The 18,114-nt window shown below is 45.6% G+C and overlaps 2 protein-coding genes across 3 annotated transcripts in view; one reads left to right on the top strand and one right to left on the bottom strand.

Annotated features, from left to right (window-relative positions):
• CCNE2 (cyclin E2) overlaps positions 1-1,896 on the top strand; it is a 25,934-nt gene extending 24,038 nt beyond the window's left edge. For both annotated transcript variants that reach the window (XM_019527951.1, XM_019527950.1), the window contains exon 11: positions 474-1,896. In XM_019527951.1, coding sequence (XP_019383496.1) covers positions 474-575 — 102 coding nt within the window. In that variant the 3' untranslated portion in view covers positions 576-1,896. The remainder of the gene's footprint in view (positions 1-473) is intronic.
• Positions 1,897-1,942: 46 nt separating this feature from the next.
• Positions 1,943-18,114, bottom strand: part of INTS8 (integrator complex subunit 8) — a 46,884-nt gene continuing 30,712 nt past the window's right edge. The window contains exons 21-27 of the mRNA XM_019527949.1: positions 14,658-14,776; positions 11,465-11,568; positions 7,471-7,521; positions 3,044-3,117; positions 2,893-2,957; positions 2,484-2,527; positions 1,943-2,224 (exon numbers count right to left, since the gene is read on the bottom strand). Coding sequence (XP_019383494.1) covers positions 2,108-2,224; positions 2,484-2,527; positions 2,893-2,957; positions 3,044-3,117; positions 7,471-7,521; positions 11,465-11,568; positions 14,658-14,776 — 574 coding nt within the window. The 3' untranslated portion in view covers positions 1,943-2,107. The remainder of the gene's footprint in view (positions 2,225-2,483; positions 2,528-2,892; positions 2,958-3,043; positions 3,118-7,470; positions 7,522-11,464; positions 11,569-14,657; positions 14,777-18,114) is intronic.

Below are 18,114 nucleotides of genomic sequence, written 5' to 3'. Positions count from 1 at the left end.
GGTTCCCCCCCCCCCCCCAAGAGCAGAATGGCTTGGACCAGGGGCTGGACTAAGTGTCTTCATAACATCCCTTCAAGCCTTATTTTTCTATAGTTTTTGATTACCTGTTACCATGGTGATGCTGCAAGTCCAGTCTTGGCATAAACTGCTCCCTAGTGGCTATCATGGACTCCCACCTGGTTAGGGAACCTGCCTCATTCAGACTGCAGCAAGTGCATGGGCAGCTCTTAACCTAGAATGCTAGAAATAAGTGCCATGCAGGTGTTAACCATTTTCAACCACTTATTCATACTAAGAGAGATTAAAACTTAAATGATCAAGATGACTCTCTTTTTTTGAAGAAACTTTGCTTCAGCAACTTAAGGACAAGTAGGAAAAAAACCCCTGAATTAAGAATTTGGCATAAATATTAAGGCTTATTTAAGGTAATACTTACTCCATTGCTGATTCATGTCCTTTCTTTGACTATACAGGATGAAGTTAATAGTGGAGAGGCTTCTACAGCACTAGGACAGCTATCCCCAGTGTCTACAGGAGGAATAATAACACCCCCCAAAAGCACAGAAAAGAAGTGAAACCTATAGAAATGACCTACAATGTGAACAACTTCAGAAGCAGAACTGCTTCAGTACAAGCCTACACTAAACCTGAATCTAACCTGCTACTCTATCCTGCCACTCATGATGTGTATGGTAGTAAAAGACAAGTTGAACCAACAGATGGAAATCTGTTTTACAAACTGCAGCTTTTCTGAACTGTTAAACCAGCCATGCCTCTATGCCACACAGGGTGCTGGACTAGATCCCTGCTGATCTAAACTGATACTACAGTAGTAGTGTTCCAAGTTGAACTTATTTTAAATGATGAATTTGTTTAATTATGGATTTCATCAACTCACTTTTGTTGTCCAATAAGCCATTTTCAAAAGTCCTGCCTACTCAGTTTACATGTCAGATTCACTTTCATGGGGGATAGCCATAACGTTATTTTGGATGATGGGAACAGCAGCTTGTACATCATTCCAGGGAGACAGCTTGTACATATTACCTAATGGTGATACGCTTGAAATAGTTGAGTTTCTACTTGATCTCTGCTAATACCATTTTTTTTCCTTGGTGTGTGGTATAAATCTACCAGTTTGTCTAATCCCTACTGGTTAGGGATTACATGGGTCAGGGGCCATGTGGAGTTTACTTAATGCAAAGACTGAATGCATAACTGATTCCAAATGCATTGCAACACTTGGATCAAACCAGTAAACTGGCAGATTAAAATAGCTTTAGGACTAGGGCAGACTGAAAAGATGCTCTAGCAAATTTAGTTTTCAAGCTCCCATCTATCTTTGACCTCAGGTAAATGTACAGCTAAAAATATTGCTGCTGAAATAACTTTAACTGGAATAGTTCTTGAAGGAAAAAAATCTACTTGATGACAGCAAGACTGACTCAAAAATAGACATTTAGCTAGAACTGGAGTAGGTATATAAAGAGTATACCTGGCTCATTAATATTCTGCAACCACTCGGAAAATACAAGTATTGGGAAGAAAAATACTATGTACTGTAGAGTTATGTCTTATCAGTGTTTAAACAGCATTAACTACTGTATGCTCCTTTTGAATATTCAACTACCTCAGCTCATGAGGTGCTTAACTTTTGTTCTATAAAGGGACAGTATCTAGCAAAGGAGTTTCTCAAAATGGAGGAATAATGACAACCACAGTAGGGGTGCAGTAGTGGATCAACTACAAAGTTGATGTAGACCAAGCGGAACACTTCCTAGTGTGTAAAGCTATACTTACTGCCATGGTGTGCAAAATTGCTTCTATGAACACTTAAGTTGTATTAAGATCTAATATTGCCTTACCCAACTTCATTGCTTCTTCAAATAAATTGTTTAAAAAAAAAGCATTGTGAAATTAACTAAGTTTTCAACCTTCTGTATAGTTTTGTAAAATAAGGGTTTTTATTGTAAGATTTCATATCTAAAAAGGAAAGAGCACAGTCTGTAAATATTGTATAAAAATTTTAAATACTCTTAACAAATGAGTAAAAAATAAAAGTGTTGAAGTTTTCCATTCTACACCCTCCTATTCTTTTAGCATTAGACTAAAAGTAAAGTTTTGCCATTGCTTGAAGAAACTTCTTTTTTCGTCTCTGTGCAGCAAGTTGTAATACTTCCTCTGGATTGCTAGCATTCAGTTCTGTCTGGCCAATAGCTTTAATCTTTAAAAACAAATGAGAGAGGACCAAGAATGAACTCTTGCTAGTAATGCTGACTTTTTTTTTTTTTTTTTAGAAGCAGGATATCATGTTACATGACAGTCTGCATTATCACCCTAGTCATCACTACTCAACTACAAAAGTGAACTTTGCTATAACTGCACACCCATGGGACACTTGCTTTTACGGATTTTTAGTCCTCTACTATGCATTTGGGTGAAGACAACACCTCTCAACCACAACAAGAATAGCTTGAACTTACTGCTATCTGTCTCTTGTCTGTCTCTCCTCTCTTATGGTGGAGATCTGAAGGAGAGTCAAGAAAAGGAAGTACTTGTGCATACATGCATCACAGCTAGGGTAGTTCCTAGAGCCAATTTCCAAAATACCCAATCAAAATGCAAGGACAATTTTGTATTAGATTTAGGTACAAGTATTTTCAGGAAAGCAAACCTTTCCTAGACAAGTCAGTCACACCACACTGCATGTTTCTTAAAGATCTCCCTTCACCCCCATCATCTGGACCCCTGAAGAGTGAAGTGACACTCATTTTCAGCTTGTTAATATGAAATTCACAACCAGTCGTGCCAATGATAAAGCAGTATTTTTTTTTTAAATCTATATATCCCTATCAGCTGGTTTGTATCAATTCTTTCTAATCCAAAGGATACATGTCAAATATTCCAAAATGGTGACATCCCAGATGTACTCATAGTAGGAATCCATGGCATCATGGCTGAAAAGCAGAATATCAAATACCTCCATATTATATCTAAAAGTGTAAAGATATTAAGTGCATATTTTAGTAAATAAAATGCTTACCTATTTTGTTCCTGTAATGCTTTAAATGCTGTTTTATAGTCTATTTCTCTGAGGAACTGGCATAAAATTGCCACCTGTAAGAGAGAACATTTAGTCCAATAATTCTTAACCTTATTAGACTAGAGGTATCCCTTGGGTTTGAGGCACCCCTCAGGCAATGCCAGCTCCTAAGTTTTCACTTTTTTTTCCTTTTACTACAGGACAGTAACTGAGTTCTTTGCAACAGAAGAATTACTCTAAGACCACAACAGGGCACAACTTTATTTTAATTTTTTTTTTTTTTTTTTTTTTTACACAAGTTTTTTTAAACTTGAACTTGGGAAGGGAATATGGAACTTCTCTAACCAGAGAGGGTTGATTTAATCACAGAACAGTTCTTCTACCACCAGAAGTGGTAATTTGCCTTCTCTAAGAATCTGAGACTAGTGGGTTCCTATCCTCAGTCTGGCTGACAATTCCTTCCCTTTTAGTAAGACACTTGTGGGACAGACCTGGCCCAAATCCCTAACATGTAACTGACCAAACTGGACTGCCAAGTGCAGAGAGTCAACTCTGGCAAGAACTACCTCTCTACAGCTTGACACTGTTCTGGTTACGTGCATAGCCTTGGGGCTGAAAAGAGGCTATGCACTTACCTAAAGTAGGGTTGTAGCCATGTTGGTCTAAGGACATAGGCAGACAAGGTTCTTTGAGCAGCTGTGGTATCTTTTACTAGACCAATTAAGTTGTCCTTTGCACACTCTGGGGCACAAATACCCTTCTTCATGCATATAGACTGTGAGATCTGGACAGAACAGAAGCCAAAATGCAGCTCTGTGAAAATTCAAATGTGTGGCAGTGAGACTCAGAGGGGTAGAAGACAATAGGTGTAAGAAGGTTGGGGATAGTGAAAGGGAAATGTTGAACTGGTGGTAGAAGAATGCAGCAGGTAAAATGCAGACAAGTTACCTAGGTTTCTCAGATATCAGGTAGGTTATAATGTGCCATAAATCCAATGTCTGCATTTAGTTCATTATTTTTTTGTATCCAGTAGGTTGCTGAAGTAGAGTTCATAAGCTCCTCTGTGAAAGGTGTTTTGTAAATTCTCTTTGAGGATCAGAACTGAGAGATTAGCGAGAGAGAGCAGAGTGAGTCTTGTGAGAAGTGTGCACCCACAGGTGATTGGGTATTTTTGTCTTTGACAGATTTTTTTGGTGTGTGTTCATTCTGCTGTGCAGTTGTTTGGTTTTTTCTATGTATTGTCCATTGGGGCACTTGGTGCATTGGATGAGATGTATTGCATTTCCGGAGATACAGGTGTATGAGTCAGGTGATCGTTCTGTTGAGAGGTGCAGTTATTGTGGGGGGGGGGGTGGAGATGTCAGCAGGTTTTATGTTTTTTGTTCTGGCATGGTCTGGATCCATTTAGTATGCTTTGGGCGATAGGAAGTTTGCTTCTGATAAGGTTGGAGAGGTTCAGTGCTTGTTTAAAGGCTAGATTGGTGGTTTTGGAAAGACCTCTTTAAGAACTGGGTCTTCTTCTAATATGGGTTTCAATTATTTGAGGATGTTCTGTGCACATTCCAGAGAAGGATGATTTGTCAAAATCAACGATATGTGATTTGTGGGGATTTTCTTTCTGTACTGCAGTACTTACGTGATATCCAGGTGGCTCTTTCAAATATATGATCTTTCTCACTGGAGAAGCGTCCTTATTGGGTGAAAGCCCTTTTGAGATTACCTGCAACTGTCACCTCTCTATTCTTCTCAGTGAAGGTTCAGTGGTATCCGAGGGCTTGGCTTTATATTACAGCTTTCTTGGTGTGTTTAGGTTGATTGCTGGGTTTCTTGTATATGGTGGTTTTTATTTTACCATTCTGGATAGTCTGAGAGAGGGGTGATGGTTACTGAATTTGTGATGGAAATCAATCAGCACCAACATTTCCTTTTTAGACATTATGATCAATATCCAGAATGGTAAAATACAAACCACCACATACAAGAAACCCATGGACCAACTTACATATCTACGCAGAATCAGCAGTCGCCCTAAAGAACCTTGTCTGAGCAAGACAAGAACCTTGTTTCACACACATCTACCCAAAATGTCTGCCTACTCACATAAAACAGGCACTTATCTGGCAATATAAACAGTGCTCCTTATTCATGCAGCCCTAAGATTAGCTCCAGCTTCTAATAACAGTCCTTTGACAGCTGCTTCCCCTTCACCATCTCTAGGCAGTGAGCTGGAGTAAAGTTATGTTAGATAGCAGACAGCAGGGCTGAATAATACCATGTACTTCAAGCAAAGCAGGTGTAGCACATATCATATTTTCTCAACTATAAACACACCCCCTGACTAGATTTCCATAGACATTTTGGCTGGAAAGGACCCCGGAGGATAATCGAATCCAGTCCCCTGCCCCAGGGGCAGGAAGTCAGCAGGGATCATAGGATCCCAGCAAGATAAACATCCAAATGTGTCTTGAAGGCGTTCAAAGTGGGTGCTTGAACTGCCTCCAGTGGCAGTCTATTCCAAATCCTGGGGGGCTCGGACTGTGAAGTTCCTTCTTATGTCCGGCCTGAAATGGCCACGGAGGAGTTTGTGACCGTTCGATCTCATCATCCCTTGAAGGGCTCTGGTGAACAGACCTTCCCTCAGATCCTGGTGAGCACCCCTGATAAACTTATAGGTGGCCATCAGATCACCCCTGAGCCTGCACTTTTCCAGGCTGAAGACTCCCATGGCTCTCAGCCTCTCTTCATAAGGTCTGTTATCCTGACCTCTGATCATGTGCGTGGCTCTTCTCTGCACTCTCTCAAGCTTCTCCACATCCCTTTTGAATTGTGGAGTCCAAAACTGGATGCAGTACTCCAGCTGCGGCCTCACCAAGGCCAAGTACAACAGGAGAATGAAGTCCTGGGACTTGCTTGAGAAGCATCTATGGATGCAAGCCAGCATTTTGCTCGCTTTACTAGCCACAGTATCACATTGAAGGCTCATGTTCATCTTGTGGTCAACCATGACCCCCAAGTCCCTTTCATCTGTAGTGCTAACCAGTGTAGCACTACCAAGCCTATTAGCATGCTGCAGGTTTTTCCTCCCACGGTGGAGGTCCTGGCATTATTTGGTGTTGAGCACCATCAGGTTCTCGTCCGCCCATTTCATGAGCCTGTCAAGATCTACGTGGATCACCCTCCTGTCTCAGGTGTGGATGCTTTACCCCAGAGTTTGATATCATCGGCAAACTTGAAGTCAAGATATATGACATCAATCTCTTCCCCCTTGTCCAGGTGATAGGTCACCTGGTCATAAAAGGAAATGAGATTGGTCAAGCAAGACCTGCCCGCAGCAAAGCCATGCTGGCTATCCCTCAGGATGTTGCTGTCAGCCAGTCTGTTAAGAATGGTGTTGTCGGCAAGTTTGGTGTCATCAGCAAACTTGGCCAGTCCGCTTCCGACACCGATGTCCACATCACTGATGAAGATGTTAAATGGTACAGGCCCTAGGACAGAGTCTTGTGGGACCCCTCTGGTCACAGTGCACCAAGACGATTGGCTCCCGTCGACTATAAATGACACAGTCTTATTTTTGGACTGCCCAGAGTCTAGGGTCTCCAAGGCTGGGGACTATGCACCTGATTCAACATGCCATGTAGCAGGGCTGGCCTAATCCAGCTTAGAGGCTCCAAGGCTGTACTGGGTCCCAGACTTCAATCACTGGCTGTGGAGCCACATGCTGGGCCCTGAGCTGTAAGCTGGGTTAGACCCAGTGCACTGAGTGCAGCTGCAGATCAATCATTCACACAGTTCTGATCCAGTGGTAGGGGTTGGGGAGAGTGGTGGCAGCATTAAAATTGCCACTGCCACCACCCTGCGCCACCAAATTTCCTGAGAAGGAGTCTTCTTCCCTCACATATCTGTACCCCCATTTTCCCCAGTTGATTTTGGGGAAAAAGAGAAGTGGGTATATGGTAGCTTTTTCCACAGATAAGCAACAGCAACAAGTTGGCAGTGGCACTATGACTGTTATGCAGTTCAGTTAATTATGCCTTTACACAGTAAGAACGTGTATGCACAAGTGGAACATGTTGTACTTAGTTTCTATATCAGCCCTTGTTCTTTGAGGGGAGGGAGTGGTAGGTTTTTTTTGCTTTTTGTTTTGTTTTTTTTTGAGGAACTGGGAGTATAAGGAGCTCTGAATTTAAATAAAAGAACATAAAAACTGGGCAGGGTATTTTTTTCTCAGTAAGCTTCAGTCAACATCAGCGTTTTTACTGCTCCTTTGGAGGCTCTACCACTACATTCTGATTGCAGAGTTATGAACCCAGAGCAGCTTTTACGTTGACACCTTGATTTTGAAGACAAAGTTTGCTCTCTCCTTGTCAGAATGTTTGACTTAAAAACAAATAGGTCTATATGAGGCTGGTGCCTGATTACTCTCTTACCTGGGTATGGCAGTTGAGCAAAGAGCAGCATTTTATCATTCTTTTTATCACCTAAGATACAAAAAAAAAAATGCAGAGGACAATTATGACATAGCTCCCAGAATCTAATGTTTACATTAAGCACATAATGACAACTTATCCTTGAAGAACTGGAGAACAGCATATATTATCTGCAAGATGCACCCCCCCTCATATACTAAGTACTTGCTTTGCAGTGCATCAAAACATTCTAGCCATATTTTAGAAGATCCCTGCCCCAAAATAGGTTGCTCCTTAGATCCATGGAACCCTTAAACAACCTAATCTCACATAAAGTGATGTGAAAAACATGGCTTTTCTGTTGTAGAAGTGATAGCAGGACTATGATAACCTAGCCCTGGCTCCCTGTCTAACCCCCCATACCCTTAAACTAAAATTAACTATTTGCTTGTCTCAATACATGTATGGACCCAGCTGGCTTCTAAATCTCCAAACCAGGGAAAATTTAATCACTCTCCTTTAGGTCCAGGTGGGTCATGGCAAAGCCATGATCTCCTACTGCAGTGGTTCTCAACCTTTTTAGACCCAAGGTATCCCTCAGAAAATGCCAGCTTAGTTTTCACTTGTTCTTTGATTCCAGAAAAATAAGAGAGCAATTCTTCTGTTGCAAAGAACTGGGTAAGACCATATTGGGTCAGAACATATGATGCTATGAATTCCTTATTTGAAATCTGTGTTTATCTTGCAAGTTATCTGTAGGTGTTTGCACACCTAACAGTGTGCAAATCACGGGCACCATTAAAAGGATCTCAAGGCACCTCAGGGTGCTGCAGAACCCTAGCCAAGAATCACCTGTTCTACTGACTACAGTGACTGACAGGCAGTTCCCCCACTGCTCCTTATCACAATTCTATAAACAGTCTTATGATTAACATCTGAAATACTGGAACACTAAAGACAAGTCAACAGAGGAGACCAGGCTGAAGTTGCATAAACAACAGGGCTTTGCAAAACGGCACCGTTCTGTTTCGACATTACAACGGAACAGCATTTAGTTTCTATTCAAAACCGCTATTCTGTTTCGTTTAGTCGAAACATTTTCGCTGTTTCGACGTTTTGCCCATAGGCCATAATGGGGAATCTCGAAACAGCCTGTAACTGTCATTTCTGGCCTGATGTGGATGAAACTTGCAGAAACAGTAGCCCCTGCTGAGGTCACGAAGCCTGCCAAGTTTCAAGGAGACAGGTGCAGGGGCTTCTGGGGCCCTGCACCTTTAGCTGCTGACAGGCAAAACTCGTGACATGGGTGGGTGACTGTGTGTGTGTTAAGGTGTGCCCTCACTCAACTGACACCAAGGCAGAAAGCAGGGCAGTTCAAACAATGCTGCCTTTTATGCAGTTTTTCCATCCCTCCCCCAGAGCACTGGGGTTGGAAGGGACCTCAGGAAAGGATGACAGTCAATAATGAGAGCACTCCTGCCCCCACCCTTCCCCCTCCCTCTCCCTACTTTAGTTTGTTTCCCTGCAGGCAAGCCCACCTTGAGCTTCGAAACTCGAAATGTTTTGAAGATTTCAAAATGTTTCAACTTGCCTCATTTCATTTCAAAGCTGTTTCCAAGCTCTTCATTTTGATTTCGCTGTTTTGAGCTCGAAACAAGTTGAAATGAAACTGCAGGCGAAATGTCACACAGCCCTAATAGACAGGGGATTCAGCACTTCACAAGAATTTTCTATGGCACTGAATGAAAAAGTTCCTTCTCACATAGCCAAAGCAGACTCAACTCTTTTTCCAGGGTACACCATAGAAAGGGTAACTATTTGCTACAATAAATATAATGCAGGTGAAATGCTATGGGGCCTTTGTGCTGAGAAGACCTAGGCTTTGGAACACCTTCCCCAAAGGTCACCGGTAAAGGTTCCTTAAACTCAACACATTTAGGCCAGGCGGAAGGACACCTTTGTTCACCTGAGCACTCCCCAGCGAGATGAAAAATCTAATTGTGCCGAAAGGCAGCAGCCAACTGTAACATGGAGCCCAGTTCCAGGGAATCAACTTTTCCCTGTACACCTATTTACTCCAGCGATTCTCAACCAGGGTACCGCAGTACGCCCCTGAAAGAGGAGACATGTGGCGAGAAGCACAACTCCCGCACAAACCACCCTTATGCTCTGAGCAGCATGCTCCTTGCTCAGCCCAACTCCCTCCTCTGTTCCTCCTGTGCTCTCAGGGCTGATGGGAGAGGCTGCAAGTGGTGGCTCTAGGCACTGGCATTGAAGTCCCCAAAGTGCATGTAGGGGGCAGACCATGGAAAGTGCAGACACAGAAGAGTTCTGTCCCTGTCACCAGTGGCCACTGGTACCCCCTTCTGCCTCCTTCAGGGGTCTAATGACCCATCCCCCTGAAGCTCCCCACCCACTTTGCTCTCATGGGATGGCAGGGTGGGCAGGGCATCCTTGCAATCTCTTTAAAGGTACCAGAAGGTGCAGGAAGGTAAGCACTTTAAGCAATTAATTAGTCTTTAAATGGGGTGCCACTACATTTTGAGAAGTTATCAAAGGGTGCCTTGAGTCTTAAAAGGTTGAGAACCACTGATATATACAATCCACACCCAGGATTAAGCAGCTACAGAAGAGATCCCATCACCACTAGATCTTGGTTCACACTTTATTTCAACATAACACATCTACATATGGTTAAGGTTTGCTTAACTGTTCTCAAAATTCTACTCAGGGACATACAAATCCAAGAACATTCAATACTTTCTCCATCAGGAGTCTGAATGCTGACTCCTCCTTTGACTTGTACTCAACAAAAAAAAGTGTCTGTGTTGAGGGAACTTTTGAGCTTCAAACAGCAGAGGAAATAGATTGGTCTATGTTAATTAAGACAGTTACAGCTAGCTATTTCAAAAGATACATGTACAGACACATTCACACAATCTGTGTATGACGGATCATAGGAAAGCAGGGCTGGAAGTGACCTCACAAGGTCATCTAGTCTAGCTCCTGCTCAAGGCAGGATCATCTCGGACTAAACCTAAGATTCCTGACTAAACCATAACAACTTATGTAGTCAGTAGGGATGCACTGATAAAGATTCTTTGGGCTGATGCTAATAGCCAATTATTAACGAGTCATATTGGCTGATACTGCTTCGACTGCCGATATGCAGCCTGGCAGCTTGGGGAGCAGCATCTGGCTGGTAAGTCTGTTGCAGGGGGAGGGGATAAGATCGAGGTCCCTGTGGTGAGCGAGGATGAGGGGCTGGGATGGAGCCATGAGTGACTAGTTCAAGCATAGGCAGCTCCTGCTGCTGCATGCACCCCTGGGGGAGTCATGGGGGGCCACGTACCCCCCAGATCTGTACGCAGGGAGAGGACAGGCTGCTGCTGCAGGCAGTACAGGCTCTTCCTGGGTGGTGATGGGAGTTGAGGGGGGGAGGGGTGGCAGGAGGTGGGGTTATGGGGTGGTCGCCCCCCTCCCAGCACCACCACCACCCACTCCAAGTGCATACCCGGCCCAGCACCCACACCAGGAAGAGCCTGGCACCGCCCCCAACCCCAGCCTGTAGCAGCAGCACCCCCTTGCTCCATGCCCAGATTGCGGGGAGGCATGTACCCCCCTGTGCCTCCCAGACGAGCTGCTCATGGCTTCATACCATGCCTCAGCCCCACTCCCTCCCTCACCACAGGGGCCTCAATCTGCCTCCCCCCTTTCCTTCCTGGGTCCGCCCCCCACAACAGACTTACCAGCCAGACGCTGCTCTCAAAGGTGCTGGGCGGGTGGCATGCATGCTGTGACTGCGCATGTAAGCAGCATTTAACATTGGTCACGTCAGCCAAAAAAAAAAAGAAGAGTACCAATAATGTCAATTTTCCTTTTATCAGTGCTGATACAATATGGACTGCTGTATCAATGCACCTCTAGTGATCAGGCGAGACCCCATCTCCTAGCAGTGTCCAGTTGTACATGATGTTTTAACACAGTAAGCATCTAAATCCAAGCATAAATTCACCTGGTCTGTGAATACATCAGGTGGTACCATTTTATTGAAGAAATCGGAGCACACTGCTCCTGCCTGAAGGTAATAATGTAGAGCCGCTGAATACTGATTTGTTGCTATAGTGGGGAAAAAAAGAGAACCAGAGTAAAATCAGAAATGAAATCTAGTAATTTCAACGTAATGACTTGCAGGGTTTAGAAGATTATTCACATAGACAAATGGTGACAAACCAAAGTTTACTGTAAATTAATTCTACTTGGAAGAGGATTTGTTTTATTGATGTATCAAAGTATGCACCACAGGGCTGCATGTGGCAAGACACACTGTTCTGAGGACCTGATGCACCTGCGAGGTAGGCTGTCTCTCCATGGGAAATCTTCATGGGTCTAGCAGCTGCACCCATAAGCATGCTAGGCTGCGTCATGCAGGCTGCCTCTTCAACTGGCAGCAGGACAGCCATGTTCATGCACTGCTGCAAGTGGACTGATTAGTATGGTCTGCAGGGAGCAGCATAACATGCCAGAGGCACAGCCTGGGAGCATGGTCAGCATACTGGTAGATAGGTGCTCCCCAGCCCACCAGCAAACAAAGGACTTGTTCTGATGGGCTTTGGGAGATCAAAAAGATCAGTTCAGTTCTAACCTCTTTGTCTGCCAACATCAGAGAAACTTACCTGCTTTACTAAGTGAGTCCTCTGCCACACCCTGGGCTTCCAAATTGAAAGCACAACATGCCGCTCCCTGAACTGGAAGGCCAGCCAGGAAATGTCACCACAGATTCAGAACTCAAACATTTTGCTTTTTACCACAAGCTACATCCAGGCACATGGAATAAAGCAGAGAGACTTAGCAAAGAAGTTAGAAGCTGCATGGCAGGCTGGTGCCCTTGCATAAGCTTTACAGCATCCAGAGCAAGTCAAGTGGCAGCTCAGGTACAGGGGTGAAAACAAGAATATAAAGCTGGAAATCAGGCTACTGCTTTTGGACTTCGGTAACCTGTTCATAGTAAAGAATGTATGGCCTCAATGATGCCTCCCACACAAGAGCTTCAAGAAAATCTTACAAGCATCTCTCTGCACTAATTCAGTTCAAACTAATCAGTCTGCTGCAAAAGTGCAGAACAGCAGAGAAAAAAGGGCAAAACACTGCAGCTGAATTAATACATTTAGATCTTCCATCGCTGTTCCACAACGTTATTTACTCACCTAACAGATTGGGACACTGGTTCTAGGATGACACACAGCTGCCCTCCTGATTACGCCAGTTTTGAGCAGCTAAGGGCATTGCCCTAGCTTCCAAAGAATTTCTCAGCTACTTGTGATTTGGGACTTAGAAGGCAGTGAAATGCAAACACACCCTTGCTCAGTTGTAGGTACTTTGGCATTTGCAAGATTCAGCCACGTTTCTGCCAGTAGGCATGTGAACAGCCATGTGATCCTGACACCACCCACCAGTAGGACTCTGCCTTCATGTGGGGATGCAATCCATTAGCAACACCTACCTGATCAGGCCTTATACAAAAGACAACTGGAAATAAGATTAGGATGAGGGGAGGAAGATCAGGGGGGTTGGACAGCATAACATTTACATTCATTACTTATTAAGTGACAGCCCTAGGTCTACCCCATGCTCTAGCCCTGAGTTGACCCAATTTGAATCCCCACTCTGTGCACTGAGTAAAGATTTTAAATCAAGGTTTCTCAATATTGTAGCATGGTGATTAGAACACTATCCTATCAGGTCATCTGGGATGAACCTCTGAGTCATCCTGCTGAAGCATTCATCCTTTGTATAACTAGATAAATACTGGAGCAGAGCTCTGAGCTCCCACATCCCAAACTACTAGACTCTAAAAGACATCTCTGGTCCAATGAATATTCCAGAAAGTGGAATACCTTTCAACAGGAGAGACCCTTCAGTGCTCTACAATATGGGAAAAGTTGGGCAATTAGATACTCTGGTGAGATGTAGAATGTTGGGGTTCACAGCTCTGCTCCATATCAGAATGGGGATTTGAAAACTAGTCTCCTACCTCCCAGCTGAGTGCCCTTACTACTGGATTATTAGCAAGAGAGTCCACATCTGGGTTTTTTGGTGGGAAAGGGCTGGATGAGGATTCATGGCAGAGAATTCCAAGCAGAGGGAATGACCTTCGTAAAGCTCAACCTTGTCAACATTTCTTCCTAGGTAGCTTAACCGGCCCCCTGATCATCCTGCTGGCTTCTCAGGATCTTGTTCTTAGATGTTTAGTGCCACATACTCATCTTGAGGACACTAAGCAAAAAAGGGATGATAGGAGTAGCGTCAAGGCAGCTTTCCCTTCCAAGCCTCTGGACCACATGCAGACAAGCTACTTCAGCTAATATCTGAACCTCTAAAAGCAGTGCTCATTCACTGCAGGGAGCACCCAGGATCCATAAAACACTAAATCCTCTCTGGTCTGGTAATGCCTTAGCCAAATAAGAACCACTGAAGCCGAGTACCATGCTGCTTAACAGATTAGGACGCTGGTTCTAGAATGACATTTGACTGATGCCCTCCTAACTACTCCCATTTTGGGCAGCCAGGGGCACTGCCCTAGCTTCCAAAGAAGAATTCCATTTTTGTCTTCCGCTCCTCCTATCACAATCTAGCTGGCAAACAGCAGGCTAACTGGGGTCACAAAAGTCATTCTTAAAGCCATATTCCAGACTAGGCAGGGAGTTACTCACTATAAGCCTACTATGCACCTGGCCTCAGAAGAACTATGTTTATTTTCTATGACACCTGAATACAAATGTTTACTCATTTCTACAGATAGGTGGAAACATTAAGAACTGGCTCACTCAGGGTTTCCCTTAGTACTGAAGATCTGCAACTAAAATTACTTACGTCTGTTTGTATTATGCTGCCCCCCCCCTCCAATCTTAGGTAAAAGTCTGAATAATCTTATGAAGTCTCACTCACTTCAATGGAGCACAGGACAGGGATAGGGGAGGAGAATCAGAGGTCTGTTCATGCCAAACCACTTTTATGACTGCATCCAAAGACCTAACTGTTTGGAAAAGCTCTGTATAAGTTTCTTTTGATAAACAGATTAGTAAAGTTTATCACTCCCCTCCAGACTTTGTTCAAGACACACATGGACAAGTAAGTCTAAAGGCAAAAGCACGGTGCACATGCCCATGCCCATACCTGCTGCCTAAAGGGATGTCAGAAGCACTTACCAAAATAAATATCTGCCTGGATAATTAGCCAGAAGTGGTTGTTTGCATTTATAGTCAGCGCATAATTGACCAGCTCTTTTACTGTAACAGCTACCGCTTCAAAATCCACCGATTGGAGGCTACAGAAAGAAGTATATGGATCATATTAATACTGTATTTAAACAAAACAACCTAGTTTCAAATCTCATTTTAAAAACAAATTTATGTTACATGTCAATAAAACTGAAAGATAAAAAGAAACCACAATAAAAGATTTACCCCAGTTTAAGTGTTAACTTTATGTTACCCCTATTCGTCTGCTGTAATGAGCCATAGCAGGTACATCAAGTACAGATTTAGGACAAAAATATAGAGCAGCATCTGTGACTGACATTATGAGAGCCTCCAAGAGGGCTGGCTGGTCCTTGTCTCGGGTCTCATTGTAAGAAGCTGGACAAGATGCATTTTAAATCAATACTGCTTCAGATTCACCCTAAGACCTGTCTGAGCAGTTCCAGATGACAACCTCCTGAGACAGAAAGTGCCCCAAACTGACTGGAATGGGAATATGCAGAGACTTAAGTGCATCTCTTCAACAGCCTCTGCTAGTGGAGCTTGAAGGGATTACATGAGAGGGATTAAACCCCTCACTGCCCCAGGTGAACAAACCTGCCTTTACGATTTGGAGACATCCTTTGAATCACTGCACCACACCTGGGCCCAATGATTTTCACATGCCAATATACAGCGGCTGTCAAGCACAGTTCAACAGCCTTCATCAAAAAGGAGCAGCAACAGGGAACTATTTGTGGCAAGATCTGATTTGCTGCTGACTTAGGAAGGAGCCTGTGTGGGTCAGTTTGCTTGTCTCTAGATAGTGTAAATAATCCTGCATTTGCTCAAATATAAAATAACCCTGAATACAAGACAACGTCCCAATTATTAGATTATATTTATGCAAAATGTATACATTTGCTATGATGTTCCACGTGTAGACTCTAAGTATTGAAGAGATGTCTCAAATCCCACCCTTGCACTGCTATAGCTGTGGGGTGGGAGGGGTCAGGTAGTTCCCTTGCTTTGTTTCACCCACATTTTTCCCCCTGTAGCTTTCCTGCCCCCTTGCTACATGCACCCCCTACTCCCAGCTCCATATAGCCTCTGCCCCTTCCAGTCTCTGCCTCTTCCCTTCTTCCCCCTCCACCCCAGTTTTTACCTCCTCACTGCTCCCCGTCTCTGCTCCTTCCTCTCTCCTGCTCCATCCCAAAGCTCAATGTGTGGAAGCTCAGCCCTTGCCTGGCCATGTAGCAGTGTTGATGCTGATGACTGGCTGGGTCAAGGGAACGTGTTTCCATGTGCACTGTGCCCATGAGAGACCCTAGCCCCAGCAGTGCAGGAGACAAGCTGCATCTGAGTAAGGGGGAGGGATAGAGCGGGGAGCAGAAGCTGCAGAGGGAAAGCAGAGAAGGGGCAGGAGACTACAGTGGATATGACTCTGGCCCTGACCTGAACTCAGGGTCAGGAGTTGGAGCGGCAGCAGCTGCCTGTTCCCCCGCTTTGCTTCCCATGCAAATACGAGGGGCTCCCCCATCACTGCTGACTGGAGGAAAAAATCTTGTCTTATATTTGAGTAAATCTGGTCGTTTTTCTTAGAAATTGAGTAAACGTGGTCATACACTTGGGTCCCAGCTCCAGTGCGAGACAGACAGGTGAAAGCCTGTTGCATCCCTGTGAGCCCAGGGACCCTCCCCCCCCCAAGAGACCCCAGGACCCCCAACGGGCCCCAATCTGCCCACAGTTAAGCAGGGGCCCATGGTAGGAGGGATGTAGCCCAGCAGGGAGGCAGCTGAGTGGACCTGAGGACGGTCAGGTCCCACCCTCGCCCTGCTCCTACTTCGCCCAGCCTCCCAGGGAGCCATGCGACCGGAGCCTCACGAACAGGATGCGCAAACAGGCACGCTTCTGGGTCCGGTGCATGAGTTTGCATAGAAGGGTGTGCAGGAGGCCCCGAGGCCCTGCCAGTGAGTCCCAGGGAAGGTAGTCCCATCAGTAGCTGGCCTACCAGCAGCACAATGCGGATGGGCAGACACTGTACCCCGAAGATCCCCTTGGAGTCTGCAGCCTCCCCCTCTGCACCTCAGAGGTCTCCATCCAGATGGAGCCCATGGTTCTGGGCTCCACACAGACTGAGCCCCTGGCTTTTGGCTGCAGGGGGCTGCCTGACACCTTTCTAGGCTAGTAGGACTGGGAGCATGGCCACCTCCCCTTGCAAGGTTTGCTCCACTTTGGAGTCTCTGGGGCACAAGATGGAGGAGCTCCAGGCTGCAGTCCAGAGACTGTGTGCCATCAGGGATGGTAAGCAGGAGACAGACTCCTACTGCCAGGCCCTTCACCCCCTGGAGGCGGAGGGTAGACCAAGGTCACCTTCCAGGACAAGGGAGGACTTGGGAATCTCCCATACTGTCCAGCCAGGGGGTTGGACCAAGGTGGTCAAGGGCCTCAAGGCCCACCACACAAAGGTCCCCGCCCTGCTGGGACTTTGCAACAGGTACGACCCTCTTGCAGCCCCAGTAGAGCCTGCAGAGATGCCAGCTCCTGCAGGCAAGGGCGGATCACCCACCCCTACTTTCCCTAAGATAAAACGCAGAGTGGTTGTTGTGGGAGACTCCCTCCTGAGGGGGACTGAGGGAGCCACCTGCCACCCCGGCCCCCTAGCCCGGGAGGTCTGCTACTTCTGGGGGGGGGGCAACATCAAGGACATAAAAAGAGTATCTGGCTGTCCAACCGCTACCCTATGCTCCTTAACCATGTGGGCACGAACGACACAGCTCGGAGCAATCCCAGGCAGGTCATTAGAGACTACAGGGCTCTGGGAGTGGCGCTTAGGGGATTGGGGGTGCAGGTGGTTTTTTCCTCGCTCCTCCCAGTTGTGGGTCACGGGCTGAGGAGGGAAGAGACGGGTTGAGGCAGTCAACCAAAGACTGTGACGCTGGTGTCATTGTGAAGGTTCTGGCTTCCATGATCAGTCTGCTCTTTGGTGAGAGAGGCAGTGATCTGCTGGTGAGAGATCGCCTCTACCTCACTCTGTTGGGGAGGAGGCTCTTTTCAGCCAGACTGGCTGACCTGCTCGACCGGGCTTTAAACTAAGCCTGCCAGGGGATGTGGGGATTAACACCACTGCAAGCCCACTGGGCAATCTTTCTAAATCCAGCAGGCTAAGGCACTTAAGGGAATCCACCCCTACCCTAGCCCTGGAACGATCTGTAGGGAAGGCAGGGGCCCCCAGTGGGACATAGCTGGAGTATTGTGTCCAGTTCTGTGCGCCCCATTTCAAGAGGGATGTGGACAACATGGAGAGGGTCCAGAGGAGGGCCACCCGCATGATCCGGGGACAACAGGGCAGACCCTACAGTGAGAGACTGCGGGACCTGAACCTATTCAGCCTCCACAAGAGAAGGCTGAGGGGGGACCTGGTGAC

The sequence above is a fragment of the Gavialis gangeticus genome, unplaced genomic scaffold (assembly GCF_001723915.1).
Source record: "Gavialis gangeticus isolate Ggan-Ray unplaced genomic scaffold, GavGan_comp1, whole genome shotgun sequence".
In the NCBI taxonomy this organism is placed as follows: Eukaryota; Metazoa; Chordata; order Crocodylia; family Gavialidae; genus Gavialis; species Gavialis gangeticus.
The sequence above is the reverse complement of the archived record's forward strand: the minus strand, read 5'-3'. Positions and strand labels throughout refer to the sequence as shown.